General features: G+C 35.9%; 1 protein-coding gene across 1 annotated transcript in view; it reads left to right on the top strand.

Annotated features, from left to right (window-relative positions):
• The window catches only part of PRDM9 (PR/SET domain 9), an 83,397-nt gene continuing 61,618 nt past the window's right edge, over positions 1-21,779 (top strand). The window contains exon 1 of the mRNA XM_055367487.2: positions 1-51. Within this exon, the coding sequence (XP_055223462.2) occupies positions 11-51 (41 nt within the window). The 5' untranslated portion in view covers positions 1-10. The remainder of the gene's footprint in view (positions 52-21,779) is intronic.

The following is a 21,779-nucleotide window of genomic DNA, read 5'->3' as shown; positions in this document are numbered from 1 at the left end:
GCCTTCCGCCATGACTGGAAGTTTCCTGAGGTCTCCCAGCCATGCAGAACTGTGAGTCCATTTAATCTGTTTCCTTTATAAATTACCCTGTCTCAGTAGTATCTTTTTCTTTTTTCTTTTCTTTTTTTTTTTTGAAACCGAGTCTTGCCTTGTCGCTCAGGCTAGAGTGCAGTGGCGCGATCTTGGCTCACTGAAACTTCCTCCTCCCAGGTTCAAACGATTCTCCTGCCTCAGCCTCGTGAGTAACTGGGACTACAGGCGCCCGCCACCACGCCCAGATATTTTTGTATTTTTAGTAGAGAGGGGGTTTCACAATGTTGGTCAGGCTGGTCTTCAACCCCTGACCTCAAGCAATCCACTCCCCTCGGCCTCCCAAAGTGCTGGGATAACAGGCGTGAGCCACTGCGCCCAGCCTCAGTAGTATCTTTATAGCAGTGTGAAAATGGACTAAAACACATATCAAAAGTAAAAATTTAAGATAATAAAAATGCAAGCCATGTCCTGGGAAATTATCTTTACAAAGTATATATCTGACAAAAGATTTGTATCCAGAATACATAAAAGACTCAAAGATCAACAATAAGAAAATAAACAACCAAATGAAAAACTGGCCAAAGATTTCAACAAGCACTTCACCAGAGTAGATCTATGGATGACTATTAAATATGCATGTGCAAATTTCCTCAACGTCATTAGTCATTTGAAAAATGTAGACCCAGAGTTCGATACCAGCATTTATACATATGCACACACGCACTAAGATAGCTACAAGTTTTTAAAAAGACAAATATGCGAAGAAAGCGTATCCTGTACAATTCGATTCTTATAAACTATACTTAGGCCAGGCGTGGTGGCTCAGGCCTGTAACCCCAGGACTTTGGGAGGCCGAGGTGGGAGGATCACGGTGTCAGTTCAAGACTAGCCTGGCCAACATAGTGAAACCCCTTCTCTATTAAAAATACAAAAAATTAGCTGGGTGTGGTGGCATGCGTTTGTAATCCCAGCTACTCGGGAGGCTGAGGCAGGAGAATCGCTTGAACCTAGGAGGCGGAGGTTGCAGTGAGCCGAGATTGTGCCGCTGCACTCCAGCCTGGGCGACAGTGCAAGACTCCGTCACAAAAATAAATAAATAAAATAAACTATGTGTTTTAGATAATGAAACATAGTTATAGTGGTTGAAAGCAGATCATTAGTTATCTGGAGGAATCTGGAACGGAGTAAGAAGGAAGTAATAAAAGGGTAGGAGGAAAAGTTTGTAGATGGTTGCTATGTTTATTATTTTGATGGGAATAATTGTTTCACCTGTATATACATGTGTAAAAAAATGTCAAGTTGTGGCCGGGCGGGTGGCTCACGCCTGTAATTCCAGCTACTCAGGAGGCTGAGGCAGGAGAATCGCTTGAACCCAGGAGGCGGAGGTTGCAGTGAACTGAGATGGCATCACTACACTCCAGCCTGGGCGAGAGAGTGAGACTCCTTCTCAAAAAAAAAAAAAAAAAAATTCAAGCTGTAATTTTAAATATATGTGTTACGTTGTATGTCAAATATAACTACTACAGCTTTCAATAAAAATAAGATATTTTATATATTGCATTTTCATTTCACTGAATCAATGTTGCTATTTATTGCAGCATGTACAATAATTTTTTAATAAAAAAGGAAAATATATGCTATTAAATTTGTCATCTAACTTCACTGAAGAATTAGAAGAATGTTTAAACTGTGAAATCTATGGAAGAGCACATGAAATTTAAAATCTGATCAGTAAGTTTGTTCAAATGATTGTTTCATTGTCACTATTGAAAATTAAAAATTTGCTTTCATTTTTCTCAAGCTCTTGGGACTAGATATAGAATTACTTCTAGAATATATATTAGTGAGCAATTTCTTCTGATTTTGATTCTTTTAGGCAAAAATATGTTCACTGATATTAAATTTATTATTCTGTATCATGAATATCAGATGAAGCATGAAAATGAACATGAATAGACAAGCCAAGTTTCTTTTGAATGTTGAATAAAAGTGTGTTAATAATAATGTAACTACCTTTCCACTTGCATTATTTGCTGATACATATATCAGGTTGCAAATGGTTATAAACAGAGAATTTGGTAGGAAAGGCATTTAAAGAATTGGTACAGAAATGTGTCATGTGATTTTCATTGAAAATAGAACAAATATGATGCAATCTAGGGGTGATTAGTTGTTCTTACCTTCCAATTGTGTGCTTCAAAAGTAATTGTAGCACAGAGCGGTGTGTTACAAATACTGGCTATGAAAAGGAAATTATTGGCTACATTTATTATTACTCTCCAGCCAAATAAAAACAAGATGTCACACAAGAGATCTGAGAATCCTGCTGTCACTGAAGACGTTCAAATGAAACAAAAAAATACAACAATTACATGCTTGCAAATAATTCTCAACCAAACTTAAAGACAACCAATGTTAACTTGCAAGGAAAGTAGATTTGTTTTTAACTTGAAAAACCATCTCAATAATATACCAAATAAACATTCCTTGAGTGTACAAGGGTTTTCTACATGATACTTGATATAAAGGTCTTTCTTATGCAGATAATATGTTGACATTAATGTTTTTTGTACATTAATTTCAATGGAAAATAATATTCAGTTAGAAATTTAGTAGAATTTTGTGATTTATCTTGCAAGTTTAGTGCATTTCTTTATGGTGACATTTTCAGATTCAAGATTATAAGAACATATTTTTTTCTCAAGTAAATTTGCTTAGCAACATATGTTTGAGACATAATAAGAAATTTATGTGTATGCGTATGTGTAGGTGTGCTCTTGTTATCTATTGCTCCGTAACAAACAACCTATATCTTGTATCTTAAAACAATAACTGTTTATTTTGCTTAGCAATCTGTCATCTGGGCAAGGCTTAATGGGGATAGTTCATCTCTCCTCCACATGTTGTGACCATAGCCGGCAAGTTTGTGATAGCTTTTGGTTTCTCTCCATGTGGACTTCTCATGGGAAGCTTGGCCTTCTTACAGCATCATGGCTGGATTCCAAGAACGAATTCCTTAGACTTAGAAAGTTGAAACTGCTGGGTTGTTTGTTTGTTTTGCTTTTTTAATGTCTGGACAGGAAATTGGCACAGCACAGTGTCGCTTCTCCCATATTCTACTGGCCAAGCTGCCATAGAGGCCTAGACTGACGGGGAAGATATAAACCCCTCTCTCAATGTGAAGAGTGGAGAAGAACCTTAAGGCCATATTTAGAAACTTCTGCAATGTGATTATAACCATCCCAAGCCTGTTTCTGATAATATCGTAAAAGCACCTTCATCAAGTATTGTACACTGCTTTTGATTGCTTCAAGGGTAGAACCCTAACACCTTACCCACTACAAGTCCTGAAGCTGAGGGTGTAAGGATTTAATTTGATTATGTTGGGGCACAGAAAATGATACCTCAAAATACAATGCTTTGGCATTTTGAGTGTTAGAATTAAAGAAAATTAAAAGGCCTCAGAAATATGCCTCAGAACCAAAGTCTCTCTAAGACCTTCCCCTTCCCATCTCTGATCCTTTCTTTCCTGAAGCACATGGAGGAATTCTTTCTGGAAAAATAAATTTCTTATCTGACTTAAAAAAGCCTGTCTCTAAAAGAAATGCAATTGTCTTAAGACCCTTTTCCTAGTAATCTCATCAAGTAATCAGGAAAGAATTACCACAGCGAAGAGAAGAAGCTAGGAGTCCTCACCATGACCAGACAGACTTTTCATCTCTTTCTCTAAGGGCTGCTCCAAGGGTTTACTTGAGGGCCTTTATTTTCACAATAAGACAACTTTTGTTCAAAGCAAAGTTCTGCCACTCACCTTCCTGCCACCTCCCCCAGACCTCAGGGAAACTTTGTCCCAGGTCATTATTCTTTGAGCTCATTCTTTTTTCCCTAAAATACATTTACTTCTATACCTCTCCTGTTCCCTTGTCCTAAGAAGAACCGATAAACATCTGAACCTCACTGGGTTATTGGGTAATTATACTCATGTAATTCCTCCATGTTATGTTTGGTAAATATATTTTGCATATCTTTTCTCCTATTAATCTGCCTATTGCCACTTCATTTTTAGTGAGTCTTCATAGAACAAAGGGGAAGCTGTCTGTCTTTGACCCTACTGTTATCAGAAATAAAAGTAATCTTATAAGTTGATGCCTCTGTATGGGCAAAGCTAGCCAAATTTTGTTTTTTCCTCCATCATACTCAGATGAATGTGAATTTCTATTTATTATTATGTATTTTCAATATAGTGATCAGAAGAACAATCTAGAAGTTGATAGACTTAAGGATATTAACTTTGCCACATTTAATATTAAGCTATAAAAAGTGTTAAATTGAATTTAGCCTAAAGTTGCTTCCTTATATATTTTAAGATAGACATAAAGATTTCTTTGTAAAAGCAAACTATAGCCAATCTGAATGTACAAACAACCTGTACCCTACTCTTGTAGCAATTACCAAGTTTCAGGCAATTAAAGGAAGCCAACTGTTTAAACCAAGTTCAAATAAGGCAAACACCAAGTTGTAACTAATCCAGCTGTTTCTGTATCTCATTTCCATTTATTTACATCATTTTTCTTTTTTTATCCATATATCCTCTTTGACTCAGCATCAGTGTTACTGGAAAGGGGTCCTGATCCAGACCCCAAAAGAGGGTTATTGGATCTCATGCAAGAAAAAATTTGGAGGAGAATCCATAAAGTGAAAGCAAGTTTATTAAGAAATTAAAGGAATAAAAAATTGGCTGCTCCATAGGCAGAGCAGTAGCTTGGGCTGCTGGACTAAGGATATTTATACTTAGTTCTTGATTATATGTTAAACAAGGGGTAAATTACTCATGAGTTTTCTGGGAAAGGGGTGGGCAATTCCTGGAACTGTGGGTTCCTCTCCTTTTTAAACCATACTATGTAGCTTCCTGACCTTGTCATGGCGTTTGTAAACCATCATGGTGCTGGTGGGAGTGTCTTTTCGCATGCTGATGCATTATAATTGGCATATAATGGGCAGTAAGGATGACCAGAAGTGACTTTCCTTGCCATCATGGTTTTGGTGGGATTTACCTGGCTTCTTTAGTGCAATCTGTCTTATCAGCAAGGTCTTTATGATGTGTATTTTGTGCTGACCTCCTATCTCATCCTGTGACTTAGAATGCCTAACCTCCTGGAAGTGCAGCTCAGTAGGTCTCAGCCTTGTTTCACCCAGGCCTTATTCAAGATGGTGTCATTCTGGTTCAAATGCTTATGACACCAGTGCCAGAGTAGCTTTGATTCTCTTCTGGTTGAAGGGCTACCCAATTTGCAAATCATTCTTTATGCAATTAAATTGTTAAATTAAATTTGTCTAAAGTGTTTCTTCTAACAAAAGTAACAGCTAGCTTTTTGATACTAAACTTGTAATGACAATTCATTGTTTTTGCTAAAATTTTAGGTTTGCATTTACATTCTATGCAAAGAAGCTGCTAATTTTAGACATCTTTGCATTATCTTTTTCTAAAAAGTTTGTTAAACATTACTGTGCAGATGTCACTATATTAGAAATGTACACAATTATTTGGTGCCTTATTGATATCATGAGAGCATTCTTTTGTTTATTTACTTACACTGAACAACCTAACCACTCATATAGAGACTAATATGAAGGAAGAAGTCATATATAGATTCCTTCATGATAGGAAAGCCCAGACAGTAAATTGAGCTCTACCCCAGATTAAATATAAATTTCTTCCCTTCATTAAAGTTCTTATAGAGATATCTTAATCAATGTAAAATTTTTCTCCATTTTTGGAATGTCCTAAATAAAAATAATGCAAAGTATGGCATCTTTATTCTTTTTATTAAACCTTCTTAATCTCTACAGATTGAACTCAGCCATTGCTCTACGAGGAAGAGAAAGAGTGACTCAAGTTTCCTTCTTAAACTACTACAGATTTGACAGTCAAATCTCCTTCAGGGATTCAGAAACTGAATAAAGTTAGTTGGAATTGCTGCATATGTTACCAATTAAACCTTTTCATGTCCCAGTCCTCTAAAGTTGCAAAGAATAAATAGGATAGCTAAGAGTATCATCTTATTTGAGACAATTTTTTAAAATATTTACTAATATAGCATGTACCAACTCTCCTTGCTGCCAGTCATATATAATTTCCATGTATGTATGCCAGTCATAATTAATGTCCAAGTATGTGTGTACTGTGTGTGGGAGAGTGTATATATCTGTGTGTATACATAATTTCCATATAGATATATAGATATATATGTTTCCATATCATTTCCAAGTCGTAAGACTATGTCATTCGGTTTAGTATGTACCAGTTGTGCACTCAAAAATGGTTGGGAGGAGATGCAACTAACCACTTTAAATTTGTTAGAGAATTCTGAAAGGATCAGGAGAGAGCTAGGAGACAGTAACCTTGGTACTGCATGTCAGTAATGGGCAGTGATTCATAAGAAGTTAATAGTAGCTCTCTAGGGCAAAGACTTTGAAGTTGGGTGAAACAAAAATAGGAAGTGCAGTCACTGAAAATGGCAGAGCAGGTAGTTCCAAGAGCTTGTCCCATCACAGAAACAACATGCACACACACACACACAAAGCAAAAATCAAAAACTGTCAATCAACTTTGTTGAAACTGAAAAATAGTCAAAGGTTCAAAGGTTTAGAGCAAGGAAGTGCTGAATCAAGAATCAGTGGATTTAGAAAATAAGTTTTGCAGCAGTTGAGATTTCCTTTGTCCCTGCCCCCAACCCCAGCTTGGCAGTAGCCTTGAATACAGCGATCTGTGTTTCCAGTCCCTGGTTCCAGAGGGAGCAGAGCAGACCTTGTTCTCAAAGAATTGCATATTTGTTTTGACCAGTTTTGGGGCTACCGGAAGGACAGAAGCAAGAAGTTCATCTTTGTTTCACCTAATTTGGAAGTCTCTCAGAGCAGAAGACTAGATACTAGGCAGAGGGCATCACTCAAAAATAGTGAAAGGAAAATGAACAATTTGCTGTTGCCTGGGGCAAATGGTTACTACGGAGCCAAATGAGATATGCTGAAAACGTGGGAGGAGGATGAGAGACTCTTAGAATTAGGGTGTTATAAAGCACTCTTCTGTACTAAAAATTTAGTAAACCACAGAGAGCCTAGGAAAGCATACATGCTTAGAAAAGACCTAGGCTTTCATTTGTGGCAGATCTTTAGGCTCAATGCAAGCAGAAAGCAAAGGCTAAGACAGATATGTAGAGGCCCTGGCTGAAAGCTGAAAACGTGTCCCAACACAGTTTTTTAAATCATCATTATTATTATTGTCTCCGACGTTCAAAGAAATCTCTGAGCAAACACTATTTGTCCACAAGCTAAAGAAACAGATTTTAGAGACCATATGTGAGGAATACGGTCATTTTAACAGTTATAAAAATAACTAAACAAGCAAACAACTACATCCCAGGCCAAAGGGTAAAAACAACAACAAAACACTGAACAAGGGGATCATTTTGATTTCCAGAGTTAGCACATTACACTGTTTAGAAAGTCCTCTTTCTTAACAAGAACAACAAAATGCAAAGTGTTTGAAGAAACAAGATAAAATGGTCCTTTCACAGGATAAATTAATAGAAAACGTCCCTGCAGAAGCACAGACTTTGGGCTTACTAGATAAAGACTTCAAATCAACTATTTCCTTAAAAAAGTTAAACAAAAAAAATGCCTGCTCTTCAAAAGTTACACATAGACTTACCACATGACCCATCACTTCTATGTATCATCACTCCTATGAATCACTCCTATGTATCAACCCAAAAGAATCAAAAACAGGTATTCAAAGAAGTACTTGTACAAAGATGTTTATGGCAGCATTATTTACAATAGCAAAATAGTGGAAGGAACTCATGTCCATCATTAGAAGAATAATAATTTGGCATATACATACAATGAAATTCAACTACAAAAAGGAATGAAGTTCTGATACTTGATACAACATGGGTGAACAATGAAAACATTATGCTAATAAAATAAGTAAAAAAGGTCACTTGTATGTGAACCCCCAAAATTTAAGACAGGTCTCAGTTAATTTACACACTTTATTTTGCCAAGGCTGAAGACGTGCGCCCGTGACATAGCCTCAGGAGGTCCTGATGACATGTGCCCAAGGTGGTCAGAACGCAGTTTGATTTTATACATTTTAGGGAGACATGAGACATCAATTAAGATGGGACAACTTGAAGCAAAGGCTGGAAGACTTGAAGTAGGGAGGAGGCTTCCAGGTCATAGGTAGATAAGAGGCAAATGGTTGCCTTCTTTTGAGTTTCTGATTATCCACTGCAAAGGAGGCAATCAGATATGCATTGATCTCAGTGAGCAGAGGGGTGACTTTGAATAGAACGGGAAGCAGGTTTGCCCTAAGCAGTTCCCAGCTTGACTTTTCCTTTTAACTTAGTGATTTTGGGGCCCCAAGATTTATTTTCCTTTCACAATTCCTTTCACATGAGGTATCCAGGGTACATTAATCTTTAGACAGTTTGGTAGTCCTCAGAGCTTGAGTGAAGAGGGAGAAAGTGGGAATGAGTGCTTAATAAGTAGATTTTCTTTTTAGGTGATAAAAACGTTTTTGGAGAATTAAAAGTGCTAGTTGCACACCATTCTAAAAATAATAAGTGCCACTAAATTGTGTTCTTTCATAGGTTTTGTTATATTAATTTCACTTTAGTGACAGAAATATTTAAGAAAAAAGTGATTGGGAGATTTCTGCTACCAAAGAAGGGTACTGTAGGAAGATGAAGGCCAATATTTGTTGCAAGAACCAGAAAACTATGTCACATAAATGACAAGAATTGTGGTTTTTTTTGTGGTATCCAAGATCTGTAGAAACTATGATGACTTATTGAACTAAAATTACAAACAAAAAGAAACTTTCTGGATTGAGCTAATTGTTATTGGCTAGTTTTTCCAACCTGGGGACACTGGTTACACCTGGGCAGGAGCTAAAGGTCTAGCTTAGTTGAGGCAGAGGTCCGTTGCCAGGGGACAGATGCCAGCAAAGCTCTAAGTGTTAGAGGAGGGCTGGAGAAAAAAACCTAAAATCTCAAGGGCTTTCAAGCATACTACCAAGATTATCAGTGGTAGTTTCCTGAGTTCTGGAGCACAGAGAAGACTTAAGACTGGCCAATCTTTCAAACTGGCAGAATGAAATCTCCAGTAGTCATTAGATGCCCAGAAAACAAAGACATGCTAAGAGTGGTGCTTCCAACGTATTCACCGTTGTATCCCTTGTAAAATATTTGCTGGAATTTGCAGCAGTGTGTGGTGACAAGCGGAGAAATGGCCTGGGAATATCACAGGGTATCACTGAATCTTCCTTCATGGCTGAGGTGAGGGTGCCTTCATACTCACAGTCAAAAGTCTAGGTGGGTACCACTCTAGAAAGAACAGCAAACCAGAAAATTCTTACTAAGCCTGCAATCCATTCCAATCCAGCTCCATATTTGATGGGATTGGAATGATAACTAGATTGTATTGCCTAACAGTTAAGGTCCTAGCCATTGTAGTGTGAACAATAGGGGGAGAAAAACATAAGAATTGGAAAAGAAGGGTAAAAACTGTTATTAATCACAGAGTATGTGATGGTACACTATGTAAAATTCAAAATAATCTAAAGACAAATGTTAGAATCCGAAAGTGAATTTTCTAGGGTTGCTGGCATAATGACCATATGACAAAATGCACATTTCTAAGTAAAGAATGGCTGAAATATTAAAACAAAAATTAGAAAATATTCTTAAGTGGATTATAGTGAAAATAATGTACTGAAATAAATGGCATAAAGCTAAAGAAGTGCTTATGGAAAAATTCATGGCCATAAAAGCTATATATTTTCAAAAAACATAGGCTAAAATTAAATTACTTAAGATTTCACCATAAGAAACTAAGCAAAAAACAGCAAAACATGTTTATAGAAAGTAGAAGAAAATAAATAATAAAGATAAGAACAGACCAATTAAATTGAATACAAATTGAAAAGATATATTCATAGCAGCATCAAAAATATTACATGCTGAGAAATAAATCCAAGAAAACATATTTAGGGCTCTATCTTAAGAACTATAAAACTCAACAAATATAAGAATACTTAAAGAAATTGAGTATATATCACACAAATAGATGGAAAGACTTGATATTTTAAAGATGGAAATGATCTATAAATTAGAGTACAGTATATGCAATCATTATCAAAATGCCAGAAATCTACAGTTTGTATGTCTGTGTGTAAATTGACGAGCTGATTCCTAAATTTGTATGGTGTTTTAGAAGGCAAACATTTTCATGGCAACCTCAAAGAAGAACAAAGCAGAAAGACTCACAATAACAAATATCAAACTGAGTAATGGAAAAGAATTGAAAGTCTATAAATAGATCAATATACATGTGTTTACCTGATTTATCAAAAAGACAACACTCTGTTACAGTGGGGAAAAGCCAATCTTTTTGGTACTTTGTGTTAGGTATATTGGCTATGAATGTGGACAAACACATTTCTGATTGTCTAGCAGTTCTACTCCTGAGTGAATGCTGGATAGAAATGGAAGCATATTTATACATACACACAGCACATGCACACCCACACATACGCACAACATTGTCTAAATGTATTTATCACAGCTTCATTTGTGATAAACAAAGAAAAGAAAGCTACTCAAATGCTTATTTATAGCACGTAGATAGAGCTACATTTATAGAATCTGACACTAAGCATTAATGAAAATAATGTAAAACCACATGGAGAATGAATCTTATAAAAACAATATTGAGAGGAAAAACACCCAGACATAAGACTACTGACCCTCTGATTTCATTCACAGAAAGGACAAAGGCAGGCAAAATCAATCTGGGCTGTTAGAGGTCAGGAAAATCATTACCCCTGGAAGGTAGAATGTGGGAAAGGGCACAAGGTGAACCAACTGTTGTGGGTTATGTTCTATTTCTTGATCTCAATGCTAGTTTCCCAGGTGTGCTCAGTGTGTTAAAATTCACTGGTCTGTTCATTGAGGATATATGTACTTTTTTGTATGTATATTATACTTCCGTAAAAGGTTATACAAATAAAAATGATTGGTCAATTTTCCTGCAAGTAGATTTCTCGATACTTTCAAATTTTCCTTATGTATGTGCAGAAACCCAATTGGAGAAAAACACATATTACTTTTTTTACTAAAAGTTCTCAAATGGAGTGATTTTGTACCAAAGGGAACATATGGTCATGTTTAAGTCAGTTTTTGATTGTCTGTACTAGAGGGGTATGAAGGAGGGAAATATTGGTAACTCTTGAGTAGAGGCCAGGAATGTGGTTCAGCATCCTGAAATGCACAGCACAACCCCCACAAAAAAAGAATTATTTAACTCAGAATGTCAATGACACAAAGGTTGAGTAACCTTGACTTAAATGAGATGGACTTTACTAAATGCATGTTAAGTAAAGCAATGAAGTTTTCTTTAACTCTATTCTATTGCTGATGGTAATTCCCAGGATGCTATCTTTTAAGACACCCTGTATGTCACATGCTTTTTGCCATATGCTTCTTGACAAAATCTTGCTTCTCCTCAGCTTTTAATTCCCTGATTATTAATTAACCTTCACGACAGCAAGTTAATTGCAAATATGCACTAATATTATATTTTTTCCTTCTTCTTCTTACCCGACTTTATCTACAGAACATATTCTTTCCTTAGGCTGAAAAGAAAGTCAAATTAAGAAGGAAAACAAGTAAAATTTTGGTTAAGATAAGATAAATAGACATGTAGGCTATTTTTAGCTTCCAACCACCTAGATGACCAAAATCTCTTAAAACTCTTCTCAGTTCTACTCTCCTAGTTCCGTCTCCATGAGATAAAAAACAAAAACAAACAAAAAAAAAAACTTAAAAGTTTCAGGAAAGATTTTCCTGAATCTAGCAAAATTTTTCTTTTTGAAGTTTGTGAGAAGTATTTTTGTATTAAAAATTTAAATTCTTTGAGGACATTTCCAGGAAAAATGTCTAAATATGAGTCAAAACTAGGCACTTCCCCACTCAGTTTTAAGTATTAAGAAAGCTCTTCTGGTCACAAAACTATCTATCTTTCTAATTTCACCTATCACAGTCTCTGATTCTCCTCACTTAGCCTACTAAGGCTATGCAGTAGATTACAATAGATTACAAGTTGTGGTGATTTTTAGTGCTATTTGATGTCAATTAACTTAAAAGACCAGAGATTCTTACAAATCACTTTCCTTTTTACCACTTCATAAATTCCTGGAGATGATTTTATGAAAGAAAGTATAATCCAATATGAATAAAAGTACACATTTATTACTTGTTATGAAAATATTCTAAACTACAATTATAAACTCACTTGTATGCTGTTTGGTTTGGAGAATAAGCAGAAGATTTATGAGACACACAACATCAGCAAAGGGATTATGGAGAAAGGAAGAGCAAATGTTCATTCTCCCCTTAGGTTGTCCACCAAACTACCTGGAACCAGGATGCAGTGACACGAGTGACATATATATGAGAAGTGATTTCAATCACTTCTCAAGCTGGCACAGGCCATTGTTCTACATAGTAACCATTTTCTATAATTTTTCTGATGCAGTTAATTTTTGATGTTTTTCTAATAGGATTGTGGTAAATAGTTTGCAAAACCACTTGCAATTGGTAATTTCCAGGCTGTGGGGAGAGATGTGGTGCTTACACCTATGAGGCATAGCTTAGATAGAGAAGGGCCTCCGAAATCAGTTCTCACTGGACATGGAAGAGCTTGTTGGGAAACATGGGGCAGCCACAAGGGCTGACTAAAGTACTGGAAGCCTGCTTCCCTGGAAGATGCAACTGACATGGTGATGGACCTGGCAGGTGGGGAAGGCACTTGAGATAGAGGAAAAGCACTGGTGTGACCACCAGCTCTCCCAGCACAACCTCCAACAAAATTTGCAGCTTGACAGTCTGTGGAAACATCTTATTGAATTAGATCTTGAGTTGTAGGATTCTTTTCAGAGGTTCACAACCAATTCCGAGCACTTCCAGGACACTGAGTAATTGATTTAAAAAGCTGAGATTCTGTGGCGTATAAATGAACCACTCACACAGTTATACCTACAATTAGATGTCCTAGCAAGGTAGCTGGAAGAAAGATAAGCAAACCTTGTTGACTGGCAACAATACTTCACAGCAAAATGTTCTTAGTCTTTCTCAAACCATTCAATTCCTCCAAGGGAGCACTAATCATCTGCAGAGCCAGCTGGAGGAATTGAAGGCATTTGACATTACCACAAGAAACATTGCTAGTAGAAACTGGTGCACAACTACTCAGATCTATGCCACGTATCTGCCTATTCATATTTCTGCCCTATTCATATTTCTCTTTATAAATAATGAGAAAACATCTCTGTAAATAAGATTAGTTGCAGAGGTCACTGGGAAATGTTGAGAAGTTTCAGTGAAAAGCTTGGAAGAAACTTACAGCCAGAAAAAGTCAAAAGGTTTTTTTGGTGTCAAGACTTGTTTAGTCTACTGGTATGACATGACCAAAGTCAGGAAGATAGCTGATTTTGCTCTCTGAGAGAAGAATTACCTCTGGGTTTATTTTCTGTTCATGGTGCCTCACAAGGAACAACTCTGTGTCACAAAAGTAGGCAGTGGCATGAATGGTAATGACAATCGGACAGGTGATGTCCTGGACTTTGGGTAATATTCTCTTCTTATTGTATGAGGTCAGAGAAGAATACTGCTATGCTCACAAAGTGATACTGAATTCCCTTATCTTTGTAAGCAGGCAAGCTGTTTGGGAATTTTTCTTCATTTCGCTATTAATTGCCTTTTGCTCTGAGAAGAAGCCATTAGATAGGATATTTTTACTCCTTATTCTTTTAGTGTTTATGAAAGGCAGAGACAACATTTTTCCATTCTCACCATTAACAGGCTGATTTTCTGGTCCCAGGTGATAACAAACACCTGATTAATTACCACCTTCATCAATATAAACTGCATTTGCCATATAAGAATGAAGATTTATTCACTGAGTCATGCCCTGCCTTGAAACCACAGCTAGTGCCATATTTATTTACAATAATCACTCTACTCAGTCCCCTGTGTGACTTTCCTTTAGTTATAAGAAAAAGTAAATATTTATTAAAAAATATGTAAAAATATAGCACTTATTCTGAGAATGAAAAGTCATTCAGGACCTATTTTGTTAGTAGAAAAGTAATTACATGTTTTGCCATTAAGAGTAATAACAAACCCACAATAACTTTTGCATCAACCTAATAAACCAACTTGAGGACCTACCTGATTCTTCCTTCTCTCTCTCTCACTAAGCAGTTCTGTTTCTCTAGAGGACTTTACTATCATATTCACTCATTTAGAACAAGCAATTCATCTTACTTTCTAGTTAAAGAAAAAGTTTATCTCATCAGCTGAGCTAATTACCATGATCCTTCCCAAACAGACCAATTATTCCAGACCTTGTGGTTTTCTAGGCCCCATTGTTTATCTTGGTCTAGTCAGTAACCAAGCCTGATCTGCTTCTTGAGACCTTGGCATTTGGGGAAAGAACCTTTTCTCAGAAAACTTTAGATATGGTAAACTCCACCTGTGATATGTTCAGTCAGCTAGGACACAAAGAAGCATCCTGTGTCCAAATGTAGCTGAAGATCTGTGTGTGTGTGACACAAATATCCACAGCTGAATGAATTTTTTAAAGTGCAATTCACCAACCAAGGTCTAAGTGTGAAATTAGCATACATTTATATCAATGAATTTTAATAAAAGTGCTTGTATACAAGAGATGTAAGCTGGTAACTTCCTTCATAAGCTTAATTATTCTATAATTACTGTGGTGGGAAAGTAAAGTATTTTCTCTGTGTTGTAACAGAGGATTCCCACTTTCTCAGGTTTCAGCTTTTTCTAGGGGGCCTTTATTATATAATTTGAGATCAGGCTATAGCTATGACATACTCATTCTAAGTATTGGCATCCAAAAAGGAAGAGAAAGGCAAATATTAGTTATTTCTTAAGAAAGATTCCTGGAAGCTGCCATAGGACACCTATATTATATCCTACTGAGTGAAACTGGGACATCTGGGGACACTTAGCTTCAAGAAAGGCTGGGAAATGTAATATTTATTCTGAGTGATCTGATGACAACCTGAAACTCTAGATTTTTGTAAAGTTAGGAAAAGGCTATAAAGAATATTGAGGGATAATGATCACTCTCCATCACAAGAATCAATGTTACATGAATAGTTACCATTAATAATATCTGTAGTAGTAAAAGTATAAATAACAGTGACATTAATTTTATAATTTTCCTCAAAAATATAGGTGAATGAAACTATATTTTAGAAACTGAAAGTTGATGAAATTGTGAGAGGCTTACCAGGCTTGTGGCTTTTGCACTTGGAAATTTCTTTTTTTTTTTCTTTTGGCAACTCTACAGGATGGACCCCATTAAAGAAAATTTCTCTGTGTTTACATAAAAATTCTACAAAAATGATGGTCTTTTATGTCGGTCCTTGTACATTGATATTGCTTTTATTAGTCTGTTCTCACACTGCTAAAAAAGAACTACCTGAGACTGCTTAATTTATAAAGAAAAGAGGTTTCATTGGCTTACTGTTCTGTAAGGATCTGCTTTTGGGGATCTCTCAGGAAGCTTACAATCATGGTGGATGGTGAAGGGGAAGCAAGCACATACCCACATAGCTGTCAGTTGAGAGAGAGAGAGAGTGAAAAGGGAGATGCTAAACATTTTCAAACAACCAGATCTCCTGAGACCTCTATCACGAGATCGCTGGAGGGGTATGGTGTTAGACCATTAGAAACCACCCCTGTGATTCAATCACCTCCTACCAGGCCCCACCTCCAACAATGGGAATTTCAATTCAACATGAAACTTAGGTGGGGACACAGAGCCAAACCATATCACTGCTGAACACAAATTAATGACCATACCCAACCTCCTAGTAGCTGTGCTGAAGTTCAAGGAACAAGTAAAATTTGAAAATGGTATTCTACTGGTATGACTTTACTCTTCATAGCAACATCTTCTACAGAGTATTCTAATTTCAGTAATTTATAAGGTATTTCAATTCTGTTAATCACGCTTAAAAAATAAATTTCTCCAAGAAGAACACATTCTTTAGAGCAGTGCATTTTTTGAGACTACTGGAAAAGGTTGTGTTTATGTACTCACATCAGGGTACAAAAATGTAACAAATCCTATAGACTAAAATAATCATCTGCACCTATTATTTGTTGTATTTCTTAGCTTAATTAAAAAATGAGTACTAGTTAGAAGTAGCCTGTATTTATTCAGAGATTTATCTAAAATTAAATTTATTGTCATTATAGTTACAGTTTCATTAACAGGAAAAAAAATCTTATCCTTTGTTCTTTGTGTGAGGAAAGAATACATTTAACGTAATTGTCTTGGGTAGAGGAGGCAGTCAGTTGGGAGTGTTTAGCCGCATTATAAATGATGCCTCTATGAATTATTTTAAGGATGAATTAGAACACTGGCATGGAAAATATAGTCATCAATAAAAGTTTTCAAAGCTCATGATTGATTTTCTCTCTTTTTGTGTATATGTTTATTGTGTGAAAATAATAGCCTATAACAATTTTAATATTTTTTCTGGCCAAATTATAGACATGAAGTGGTTTTGATTGGTGTAGGGTGTCAGGAACAATTTTGGAGAAATTTGAGCTAAAATACTGAAATAGTGGAAATATAAATTAAATAATGGCCAAGGAGACTATTCAAGAAAAACGTGTATAGAGATTGCTTTTCTCATTTGCCTTTGGTTTATTGGTTTGTGTCTTAGTTTATGAAGTGGTGTTATTTGTATAGGTGTTTTTCTGCATGCGCGCTTGGTGGGAGTTTGTGTTTAAATAGAAAAATATATCTGCAGATTTTGAATTGAACACTTAAGAATGAATGAAAATCCTGTGTCTACTTTCTTTGGAATGGGATGCAACATTTGAATAGTTGCCACAGAGGGTCAAGGTCAAGGAGCCAGTTTCATAGGAATTTAATTATTTGTTTAGTTGTACAATTTCAAAAAGGATCTTGTAAGGAAAAATATTAAGGGATTTTAAGGTACATTTGAAAGAACAAATATGTTGGGGCGTCTCTCTAACTGCCATTTTCTTACCTAAAATGTGTGAAAACATTTTCCTTATCAATGTATCAGTTGATAGACATTTAGGTTGTTGTCACTTTGGCTATTGTGAATAATGCTGTAGTGTGTCTACAATAGTCAAACTCATCAAAACAGAAAATAGAATTTTAGCTTCTGGGGCTGAGAGGAGAGAAAGAATGGGAGTTGTTATAATGGAAATAGAGTTTCAGTTTTGCAAGAGGGAAAAGTTCTAGAGCTCTTTTGCACGACAATGTTGATATAGTTACCATTACTGAACTGTACACTCAAAAATAGTTCAGAAGGTAAAGTTTATATTATGTGGTCTTTGTCATGATTTTTCAAACAGTAAAAAATTATTTCATTCTTCATATACGTTGAAAATCAAAATTTGAAGAGCATTCTTAAACAGTTGAAATTACGATTAATGCTATTACTATGATGATCTAATTTCAGACACAGCAATTCCCTCTTTAGTTGCTTGAATAAGAAAAAGATCTGACAATGATGTAGTGTTGAGGCAGGGGAGGATGAAGTAGAACTCAGCAGTTTGAATAGATTTTTCATGTTTTGAGTGAAAGGCTCCGATTTGTTCTTTAATCTTTGTAGTAACATACTGTCATCTTAATGAAAATCTGATCTCCATATTGATGCATTGTTCAGTACCTGTTCCTTCAGTTGGAGACTTATATTGAGTGGAGAGAAATGTAAGTAAAAAAAAATCACAAGAGTACATGCATCTTATTAATATTTTTAGTTAAAGTGCATATGTTTGTGTGTGTGTGTGTGTGTGTGTGTGTGTGTGTGTTTATATTTTAATTTCCAACCCCTACTACTTTGAACCTCTATCTAGAGGAATAGTGGTCTCTCTGGGTTTGAGATTTTGAGCGCATGTATTTTGAAGAGCATCTTTTAAGACAGATTAACTGAATGAGCTAATCCAGTTAGAACAGTTTGTATTGGTTTTGTAGTGTCCTCCCGTATTAAAGTATGCCAAATGATATGACAAGGACTATGACCTTCCTCAGAGACTGGAGTTAATCATTTGTAATTCATTGAGCTGTAGAAACAATCACATAAGAGATTGCATAACATGTACATTGGGAAAAAAGTAGGGAAACAGGATAACATCATAAGTTATGGAAATATCATAAATTGTTACTAAATATTTTCCATATTAAGCATTTGATGAAGCACTGTGAAAAATTAGGCACTTAATAAAAGCATTGCTAACAGTGGCATGGCAATTACGTGTTCACATTAACTTTCAAACACTTTAGACCCATTATAAATTAGAATTTGATTTGACCTATATTTAAAGTGTAAAACATATTTCGATTAAAGGCAAATTGTATAAAATTTAATGTAATTATTTACTTCTAAGGACATCAGGTGACAAGACGTGGCTGAGATTATTTTATTCTGATTGCAGGGGATGGGAAGCATGAGGGGATATCTACCAAATCAATTAAATCTGGTTTCTGGCAAGTGGCAGGATGCAGACTGGGTAGAAATTTGAGCAAAATTTAATGTTACTTTCTAGTAGATTATTCTTCATGATCCAGTATTCAATAACTTTTGTGATTTTTTTTTTTTTTCTCGCTCTGTCACCCAGGCTGCAGTGCAGTGGCGCGATCTCGGCTCACTGCAAGCTCCGCCTCCTGAGTTCATGCCATTCTCCTGCCTCAGACTCCCAAGTGGCTGGGACTACAGGCGCCCGCCACGACGCCCAGCTAATTTTTTTTGTATTCTTAGTAGGAACGGGGTTTCACCGTGGTAGCCAGGATGGTCTTGGTCTCCTGACCTCGTGATCCTCCCGTCTCGGCCTCCCAAAGTGCTGGGATTACAGGCGTGAGCCACCACGCCTGGCCCAATTTATTTGAGAGACATAAAATTTTGTTATGACTAAGATCTCTGTCTGTTTACAGAGATCTGGACAGTATCAAGAGGACTCACAAGAATGTTGAAATATCCAGGGCATATAAAAAAATGTGAAGCTTTTTATACCACCCTTAGGCATGCAGAGGCAGGAAGCAAACATCTTGTTACTAGATCGTGAAGTAATGTTAGTAATGATATAGATCCTGAGGTGGTCTATGAAGATAGGAGAATTGGAGAGGAGATGGTTCTAATAGTTCTTGCCTTTGTCTCTGATCTGTAACTCTGATTGACTGAACCCAAGAAGAAGCCAGACATCAAGCACATTTGGGCTGATGCTCTCTGGCGGAGTCAAGGTATCTTTCGAGGTAGAGCAGAGTAGAGAAAGGTGAACATAACCTAGAGAAAGCAAATGAAAATTAACTCCCAAACACAATGCTACGTTATGTTCTTCTAGAATATAAAGACAACATGTTACATAATGACATTTTTCATCAATATATCTCATTGAAACAGAATGTCTGATAAAGATGAGAACATATGCTTTTAAATTCACTTAGAGATCATTCTGAGTAAGTACAGCATTTTGCAGCTTCATTACTATAGTGACTAACAAATGAAAATTAAAGATTTTAAGAGGCAGGAAAATAAATGACCAACATTGTAAGTGTTACATTTAAACAACCTGTAGCAGTACTATAGTGCTGGAGTGGTCAATAAACCGTATGAAGTTTAAGATTCAAATATTGTTTGTGTAAGAAAGGGAAGGCCGTATGCTTTTATTATCAATGTATGTGTGGCAGGAAGAGTGAAATATAATATTTGAAAAAAATAATTTTGAAAATATGTCCCAAATTTCATATTATAGAATTTATATATCTCTAAGATTTTCTTAATAACTGGAGGGTGGCTGGGCACGGTGGCTCACACCTGTAATCCCAGCACTCTGGGAGGCCAAGGCAGGGGGATCACCTGAGGTCATGAGTTCAAGACCAGCCTGACCAACATGGAGAAACCCCTTCTCTACTAAAAATACAAAATTAGCCAGGCATGGTGGTGCATGCCTGTAATCCCAGCTACTCGGGAGGCTGTGGCAAGAGAATTGCTTGAACCCAGGAGGTGGAGTTTGTGGTGAGCTGAGATCGCGCCATTGCACTCCAGCCTGGGCAACAAGAGTGAAATACCATCTCAAAAAAATAAATAAAATAAAAATAAATAAATAAATAACTGGAAAGTGTTTGATTTTTAACATTTAAACCCAATTAAATTTCCAATTTAGAAGACTGAGTGTTGTAAAAAAGCAGTTATTAAAATAATTACAGAAAATTGAGCATAATATTTTTTGTTTTCCAATCCCCTAAAACTAATAATTGATTTTTGTCAAATACTTGGCTTTACCTTATTAAAATAAATTATATTGAATTGCCTTGACACATAGATAAATAAATTATAATGTTTCTAAATTATGTTACTTTCTTATAAAGTATTCCTGATAAAATACCTATTACTTTCATGATTTATTTGAGATATAAACAAAATTTTGTTATGACTAAGATCAGAAGAAAAGTAAAGATTCTTATAGTTGACCCAAATAATTGCATAAATTACTAAAAAAAGCATTAAAAGCTGAAGTAACAATTCATGCTAAACTCCAATCACTTTCTGACTGTGATAAAAGTGATTGTTAACATCTATACAGTTCATATAAAAGACATCAATATTTGTAACCAACGATTAAAGGTATTGAAGTGATAAGAAAAGGACTATAAATCATGCTGCTATAAAGACACATGCACACGTATGTTTATTGCGGCATTATTCACAATAGCAAAGACTTGGAACCAACCCAAATGTCCAACAATGATAGACTGGATTAAGAAAATGTGGCACATATACACCATGGAATACTATACAGCCATAAAAAATGATGAGTTCATGTCCTTTGTAGGGACATGGATGAAACTGGAAATCATCATTCTCAGTAAACCATCGCAAGGACAAAAAACCAAACACCACATGTTCTCACTCATAGGTGGGAATTGAACAATGAGAACACATGGACACAGGAAGGGGAACATCACACTCCGGGGACTGTTGTGGAATGGGGGGAGAGGGGAGGGGGAGGGGAGAGGGATGACGAGTTAATGGGTGCAGCACACCAGCATGGCACATGTATACATATGTAACTAACCTGCGCATTGTGCACATGTACCCTAAAACCTAAAGTATAATAATAATAAAATTAAAAAAAAAGAAATTAAATAAACTCCTCATCTCTTTTACCTGTAATATCTAGAGTTGTTTCCAGTTAAAATATGTCATCCAGGGATAAGGCTAATTATAGCCTTTCTATGCATGCTTTTGACATCTCTGTTATTGTCAGTTTTTATACTTATATGTACAATATTTACTGATATACAAATATTCTTTAACTATTTGCAAATAAAATACAAAATGTAACTTTAAATGCATCCTGCACCTCCCTCCCATGGCACTAAATTGCTCAAGCAATAATTAGTAAAATACATAGTAGCACTTTTTTAAAGTGGGAATATAAAAAAATTTCTAACTTGAAAGAAGCAGAAAAAGGGCAGAAAGCATTCACCAGGTTAGGAAAAACACAAAGAAAAATAAAAATAATGTGAAGAAGTAGCAAATATTAATCACTGGAAAAAATAAGCATGTGGAAATTATACAAAAATATCAGTAATTGCAATGAAAATAA

This window comes from Gorilla gorilla, chromosome 19 (assembly GCF_029281585.2).
Source record: "Gorilla gorilla gorilla isolate KB3781 chromosome 19, NHGRI_mGorGor1-v2.1_pri, whole genome shotgun sequence".
In the NCBI taxonomy this organism is placed as follows: Eukaryota; Metazoa; Chordata; class Mammalia; order Primates; family Hominidae; genus Gorilla; species Gorilla gorilla.
Note: the sequence above shows the minus strand (reverse complement) of the source record. Positions and strands in the feature narration are given on the sequence as shown.